Genomic DNA, 7,718 nt, shown 5'->3' with positions numbered 1-7,718 from the left:
CTCTCCCACTCAGTGCTCCCCAGATCCGCGGTTGCCATCTTGGACTCGGGAGTGCTGTGCCTGGTGAGTCTCCGAGGTGGCATCAACAATGGCGCAGGAGAAAAGTGTGAGTATGGTTGAGCTCGAGATGTGTTGGGCGCAATGGGGATTTTGATAGAGGAGAGAAGAGGAGCGGCGCGAGCGAAAGTGTGGAAGGAGGAAGACGATGACCTTAAGTAGAGGTGCAGTGAATCGACGCACCGTTGGATGGAGAAATTGTGCGATAGATGGTGTACACGTGGACAAGGGGTAAAAACGCAATTTCACTAAGATGGGAAGGAACAGGCGCTACAGTGCGTGCGCCAGGAAAAGTGGAGGACGTGTGTCCCCCACTTGCACGACGTGTCAACTTGGTAAGAAATTTGGGCCCGCAGGACAGAGAGAGAGAGCAGTTCTCGCGTTTTCCCGATACAATGATCGTGGCTATCGTCAGCAATGATGTCACCTTGGCAGGAGAAAATCTCGGCTATGAAGCTTCATAAGAATGGCGACAGCAGAAGATTATTGATTATTTCAGGAGCCTTTGGTCAAATACAAGTTTTTGATCAAATGCTCGGGGGCTACTACCATCGGGAGCGCTGGTCGCGCACCCGATAGATATGAGAAGTTCGAGAAAGAATGAAAATATAGTGACATGAGGCATTAAAGTGTTGAGCCTACAACCAAGCACGAGTCCTTGGCTGTAGCCTCGGGGGCTACTCCCATCGGGAACGCTGTTCGCGTGCCCGATGAAATTATAAAAAAAATGGAAGAAAGAAAGAAAGAGAGAGAAGAAAAAAGAAGTGAGCATATTTCGAGTTATACAAATAACTCTACATATACTCCCATCGGGAAGGCAAAATAAGTCATCCGTTGACTCAATAAAATGTGCTATTCCAACAGCCGAAAAAGCACTCGACAATATATTATCAGAGCGCCAAAGTAGCGAATAATCTCTGAATGCCGCAAAACTTTGCGAAGGTAAGACCCCAGATCCGTTCTGAGCGGCGTGGCGCCGTCTCTGACGTCGGTTTGCTACTTTTTTCCTTATCAACAGATACGAAGAAAAATCCTAACGGACGCGTTAGGTACCCGATAAAATATGACTGGGACTCGATAGAATGGTAAGACCTTAAGCGACACATGTCTAAGTTTACACCAGTATCCCGAGATCATGTCCAGGGACGTGATCTTGAAGTAGGTTTTTGCGGATTGCCACTAGAGCAGTTAACTAGTACCTGATCCGTCAGATGAACTAGCCCCAACTACCATCATCCCTGTACAATATATGATTGCATATCCAAAGATATGTGATAAATTCGGCAGAGTTATTGAAAGATTAAAGTTGGAGATTTTCCCTGATTCTTCGATTCAAGCAAAATCTCGGGGGATACTGACATAGGCATCCCCAATGGGCCTGCCGAAGATGGTACCCGGGGTTTACTGAAGACCCACGACTCGAAGAATAAGAAGAATCGGAAGCCCAAGTTATTATTAAGGAAAGCTAGAGTTGTATTAGGAAATACTACTTGTAATCTTGCGGGATGGGTTGGAAACCCTCCCGGACTCTGTAACTTGTGTATTACGAAACCCTCGGCTCCGCCTCCTATATAAGGGGGAGTCGAGGGACAAAGAGAGGATCGAATCAATTGTCAACACAACCCTAGTTTCTTAATCATCGAGTACTTTTCGGCTGAAACCTTCGAGATCTACTTGCCCTCTACTTCCAACGAAACCCTAGTCTACAATACGTAGGCATTGATAAGTTAATACCTTGTCACTTCCCTCGAGGTATAGGGTTCGAGATTGTCTTCACAAATATTGACCATCTTGGATAGAAGCCATCTTCAAGATAGTATCCCTTTTCATACAGGTGCCCATTGATCTCAAACTGCACCGGAGGGGCATTGCCTTCGACAAGCTGCTAAAACACATCAGAGCACTGCATCACATTGATATCATCTTGTGATCCTGCCACGCCGAAGAACGCATGCCAAATACATAGATCCTGGCCAGCCATTACCTCAAGCACAACACTGCATGCACCTTTGTGTCCCTTATACATGGCCTGGTGTGCAAATGGACAGTTCTTCCATGCCCAGTGCATACAGTCGATGTTGCCAAGCATCACAGGAAAACCTCTCCCTGCATTTTGTGCCGAGATCCGAGTTGTGTCTGCCGCATTGGGTGTGCGCAGATAGGTCTTTCCAAACATCACCACAATTGCCCTGCAGAATCTATACAAGCAATCAATGGTCGTGGAATCTGCCATGTGCAGATAGTCATCTTGTATATCACCTGCAATTCCATAGGCAAGCATCCGAAGAGCCACCGTGCATTTCTGAATTGTTGAGAAACCAAGATCGCCGACGGCGTCTCTTTTTTAATTTGAAGTAGTCGATCTCTCTCAAATTCTCGACTATCTTCAAAAAGAGCTTCATACTCATCCGGAAACGACGGCGGAATAAGGTATCGTCGTGCAATGGATCGTCGGTGAAGTAGTCGGCGTAGAGCATGCAGTAGCCTTCCATCCTCTCCTTGGCTTGATCTTGAGATGCCCTGGAGCGGAGCCACTAATGGTCGACTTGTCCTCCTCGGTGCCCCTGGTAGCAGCCGCGACAACGAGCTCCTCGTCCATCAGCGCGGCCATGACATCCTCGTCGTCCGAGTCCATCGCATTGGCAAATAGCCGAACACCTCACGTGCAAGGTGGGAGTGCGGTGGGGATGGAGCTAGCAGTGGTGGCGGGAGCGGTGAACGACGACGGTGGGAAGGGCCGGAGAGGTGGCGAGGGTTGGAGGCGGATTGTTTGCGGCGGCGGAGTGGGTTCCTACCGGCGGCAATGGACCGTCGCGGCGAGGGGTGGTTGCAGCGGCGATAGTTGTTGCGAGGCGAAAAGGAGGAAAATAGTTGTGCTTTTTTTGGCTCTGGTCGCCGATAAGGCTAGCCCGCGGCGTTTTCTTGCCACACCGGCGCCCCCTCTAGCCCCCTATAGATTGAGTTCGACCGGGGGGCTCCGGATGAAGAGTTGGGCCACGTCGGCGGAAAAACAAATTTGGAGGCCGTGGTTGAGCGTATTTTTTTGCAGCGACGCCACAAGATCGGCTATCGGAGGCTTTTGGGGAGAGCTACTGGAAATGCTCTAACCTTGTATGATATATAGTAGACGCTATCGGAGGCTCAATGATTAGTTTTTGTGTAAGGAAGAAGATTCCGTGTATACCTGAGAGCACTAGTGTTCTCTTTACCTTGACTATGTTTTTCTTTTCCATTGGGACATGTGCAAAAATGAGTTTGGAGTGCATACTTTAGACTACTCACAATGAAAGTTTTATAGGTAGTATCATGTATTTTATGAATACAAAATACCGATGTGACAATTAAGGATGAAAGAGGGGATACTAGTATCATAAGTAGATATCGTATTATAGCATATACTACTAGAGAAAAATTTAATGTCAAGTAAATCTTTTACATATATTTGTATTGAGATTCTACAAATTAATTAATATAAAGAGACTATAATAGTACTTACGATACCATATATTCTGGAGATAGTAAAATATAGTAGTATCATACACAAGATACTTTTACGCTAGTCTTGGAAAACAATTGAATATCTCTACCGTGGTTGGCAGCAATGATTTTAAATGTGCCATTTGTCAAACAATTAATTACTAGACCCACTTCTTCTGCAAATGTTATTGTTCATCGGAGGACAAGATGTGACAGGCCATTTACTCACCTGTTTGTTGTTGGAAGTTGGACAGCTTACAAATTTTCAGAAGAGAGATTACTCGTAAGATAAAGCACTGGAATAATTAGAGATCGTTATTGGTCGAAATTAACATGAATATAATCATTGTTTTCCATCATACAGTGAATATCCCAAAATTAATAAGATGCAAGTTTGGTTCAATAACTATTCAGTTATGTTTTTTTTTGAACGAAACTATTCAGTTATGTCAAGAAATGATTAGTAAATAACTTCTATTTCATTTACTCAAAAAAAGTCATGATTTCCAAAAATGTGTTCATGATTCAAGACTATATATGTAAACAAGTGAATTGTCCAAAATACCCAAAGTTTTGAGAACATGTATTTGTGGTGATTTTCATGTATGTGTATATGTGACTATAAAATACCCAAAGTTTTGAGAACATGTATTTGTGGTGATCCTAAGAGCATCTTCAGCCGCGTCCCCCAAAGGTATTTGGGCGAGTCAGATATTTTTTCGTTCCCATCCGCGCGCCCCAAAGGCTCTTTCCATCCGGCGCAGCTCAATACGGTGTCCGACGCCTCGAGCCTGTCCCCGCTCCATAGGGGACGCTCCGAACACTGCATACACAACGAGAAGCGAGGCGAGGAGACACGGGACCGACGCGTCAGCGACTCACCAACAGACGCTCAACCGTCGCCTACCTAGCCACGGTGCAGCTAGCGAGAAGAGGAACAGTCGCAGTGGCAACAGCGTCGATCGATGCGCGAACCGCCGGAATGGAGCGTGAACTCCGCGGAAGAGCAACCACAGCTCTCTTCGATATCTGCGTCGCCATTCATCCGCGCTCAATAAGACCCATACGTATGTGCTCTCCGATCTACAATCGGCCAGCGCCATTCATCTCTCCTCTCCTCTCTCACCATCCTCTCTCACCATGAGCAACCTCTCTTTGCCATCGGACACCGAGAGCGAGGGGAAGTCATCGGGATGACGCCATTGGTGGGACAGAGTTGCAACACCTAGCATCTCTAGTACCCTGCCGACGGACAACCAGGAAGAGGATTGGGAGGCCGACGACAGCCATGAGAAGGAGGGGAAGGCCGTCGCCGACGACGACCATGAGAAGGAGGAGGAGGAGGAGGAGGAAGAGGAAGAGGTTGAGGAGGACGACGGGAAGGACACAAGTTCCTCCGACGAGTCGAACGACACTGGCTCTTCGGAAGAGGTGGCGAGTAGGAAGCACCACCGTGAGGACGATGAGGCGGGCCCATCAAAGAAGAAGTAGTTTAAAAAAATAGTTCATTCTTTTTGAAGTTTTTATATGTAATTTATTTATGTTGCACTACTTTAAAAATTAGTTTATAATTTTTGAAGTCTTCACTGTACCTACAAATTTCTTCTCTCTATTGAAACAATAAGAACCGATATATTATTTTAATGTTTGGGAGCGTTTTTAGGGGACACGGCTGGGGGCGACATTCCGAAACACAGCACGAAGAAAATACGTCCCCAAACACTAGATCCGTCACCGTTGAAAATCTCTTTGAGGACGGCGGCTGAAGATGCTCTAAGCCCGCTTACCACCTTTGCCGGCTTGTTGATCTGTCACTAAGATGAATAACACGTTGAAAAAACAGGAAGAGAGCAATCAGAAAACAGTGTACCCATTGACAGATCCACATGGATCCTAAGGACTCATCAGAAAAGGTACAGTAGTTAGATGGTGCCGCCGTTGCAGCGCAGGACCTGGGCGTTGACCCATCCGCCGGCGTCGCTGACAAGGAAGCCGACGAGCGGCGCGATGTCCTCCGGCATGCCGAGCCGCCCCAGCGGCGCCTCGGCGATGTACCGGTCGGCCTCCTCCGGCGTCTTCCCGTTGTAGAACATGGGCGTTGCCGTGGACCCTGGCGCCACGGCGTTGGCGGTGATCCCCGTGCCGCGCAGCTCCCGCGCCAGGATCCTCGTCATCACCTCCACGGCCGCCTTGCTCGCCGCGTACGCCGCGTACCCGGGGCGCAGTGACCCGACCCCCGACGACGAGAAGGTGACGATGCGGCCACGCCCGTCGCGCGCCAGCCGGTTTGCGGCCTCGCGGCAGCACAGGAAGGTGCCCCGCGCGTTGGTGCCGAACATGGCGTCGTAGGACTCTTCCGTAGTCTCCGCCAGCGTCGGGTAGGAGAAGTCCAGCACCGCCGCCGTCGTCACCAGGATGTGGAGCTCCCCGCCGAATGCCGCGGCCGCTACGTCGAACAGCGCCCTCACCTGCGCCGCGTCCGACACGTCGGCATGCACCGCAAGGGCCCGCGGAGGATCCGCACCGTGCGTGGCGTTGATGCCGACCACGAGCTCCCTCACCGGCGCTGGGTCCCCGAAGTAGGCGACCGCCACGCGCGCGCCGAGGGAGGCGAGGTGCTTCGAGACGGCCGAGCCGATGCCGCCGGCGCCGCCTGTAACGATCGCCACGCGCCCGTGGAGCGTCAGTGAAGAGCTACCGTTGTTCTCGGCCATGCCTGCGAATTGAAACTAGTGGTTGGTTATGCGGATCAAAGACAAGATGCAAGAGCTAACGAGACATATACTTTTTCAGGCTGAGACCTCGTGTATTCGTATTTATTTCAGGAACAATGAGCGTGATCCGGAGGATGGATACTACATGACCCCATATGTCGCAGAAATGACATTCTATCGTGCACGGGACATCCCGTTTGATTCCTGCTTTAAGATCCGAGCTACAAATAACATTAAGTTTTATTACGTTTTGAAAATCTAAGACTCAAATGTGGTGAAACCTAAGAGCATCTCCAGCCGTGTCCCCCAAAGCGACCTCCAAACGGCGCCGGATCGAGCGTTTGGGTGACGTGTTTTCTTCGTGTCACGTTTGGGAGACGTCGCTCCCTAGCCGCGTCTCCTAAATGCACCCCAAACATTAAAATAATGTATCTATTTTTTTATATTTTTATTTCAATAGAGAGAAGAAATTTGTAGGTATGGAGAAGACTTCAAAAAATATGAACAAATTTTCAAAGTAGTGCAACATAAACAAATTCCCTATAAAAACTACGAAAAAATGAACTAATTTTTTAAACTACTTCTCTTTTTGATGGTCCCGTCTCGTCGTCCTTACGGTGGCGCTTCCTACTCGTCACCTCTTCCGAAGATCCGGTATCGTTCGACACGTCGGAGGAACTTGTGTCCCCCTCGTCGTCCTCCTCAACCTCTTCCTCCTCCTCCTCTTCCTCCTCCTCATTCTCATGGCCGTCGTCGGCGATGACCTTCCTCTCCTTCTCATGGCCGTCGTCGGCCTCCCAATACTCCTCCTGGCTGTCTGTCGGCGGGGAACTAGAGCTTCTAGGCGTTGCAGAAATGTCCACATGACCCCATATGTCCCAGAAATGTCATTCTACCTTGCACGGGACATCTGTGCACACGTGGTTGTCGTTCTATTTACTTTGTTTCTTGCTTTAAAATCCGAGCTGTAAATAACATTAAGTTTTATTATGTATTAAAAATCTAAGACTCAAATGTTTCCTGATGAAATCTAATGTTTTCGAGCACGGGGACGTTCCGTGCACGGGACAATCGCCGCTCCCCTCATATGTCTGCTATCCCTATCTGCTTTTGAAACGACTGTCCATCTTTACAAGGACTACCTCTTCACGTGGGCCATCTAGACCCTCTTACAGGGGAAAGACAACAATGGCATCACAAAGTTACGCATCCACCTCCGATTGGTGGGACGTCATCATTGCTTACAAAGCCGCGCAGCGACGTGAGACGTCTAAGACCATTCCACCAGCAGCCTCTAAATAGGCGCCAGCAATTCCGTTTGGGGAGCGTCGGCACAACATCCTCTATTTGCGATGCTGCTCCCACACCGGCGCCCCCAAACCGGCGGCCCCGATATATTTAGAAAAACAAAATTAAATGTTGAAAACGATATTCATACGAAGTTCGAACGAAATTTGAACAAATTTAACG

General features: G+C 48.8%; 1 protein-coding gene across 2 annotated transcripts; it reads right to left on the bottom strand.

Moving 5' to 3' along the window:
• Positions 1–5,308: 5,308 nt before the first annotated feature.
• On the bottom strand, positions 5,309–6,423 carry LOC127345804 (NADPH-dependent aldehyde reductase-like protein, chloroplastic). 2 transcript variants are annotated; one of them, XM_051372330.1, is made up of 2 exons: positions 6,336–6,423; positions 5,309–6,250 (listed from the first exon to the last, which is right to left on the bottom strand). In XM_051372330.1, exon 2 carries the CDS (start codon positions 6,246–6,248, stop codon positions 5,457–5,459), a length of 792 nt encoding a protein of 263 aa, XP_051228290.1. In that variant the 5' UTR covers positions 6,249–6,250; positions 6,336–6,423; the 3' UTR covers positions 5,309–5,456. The 2 variants fall into 2 exon arrangements, with proteins under 2 accessions (XP_051228290.1, XP_051228289.1); XM_051372329.2 differs by having other exon boundaries at positions 6,320–6,366.
• Between the last annotated feature and the right edge of the window lie 1,295 nt (positions 6,424–7,718).

The sequence above is a fragment of the Lolium perenne genome, chromosome 3 (genome assembly GCF_019359855.2).
Source record: "Lolium perenne isolate Kyuss_39 chromosome 3, Kyuss_2.0, whole genome shotgun sequence".
NCBI classification, from domain to species: domain Eukaryota; kingdom Viridiplantae; phylum Streptophyta; class Magnoliopsida; order Poales; family Poaceae; genus Lolium; species Lolium perenne.
The sequence above is the reverse complement of the archived record's forward strand: the minus strand, read 5'-3'. Positions and strand labels throughout refer to the sequence as shown.

What these genes read in the sequence shown, in the direction of transcription:
- LOC127345804 (XM_051372330.1), bottom strand. Translation starts at nt 6,248, where the DNA reads ATGGCCGAGAACAACGGTAGCTCTTCACTGACGCTCCACGGGCGCGTG.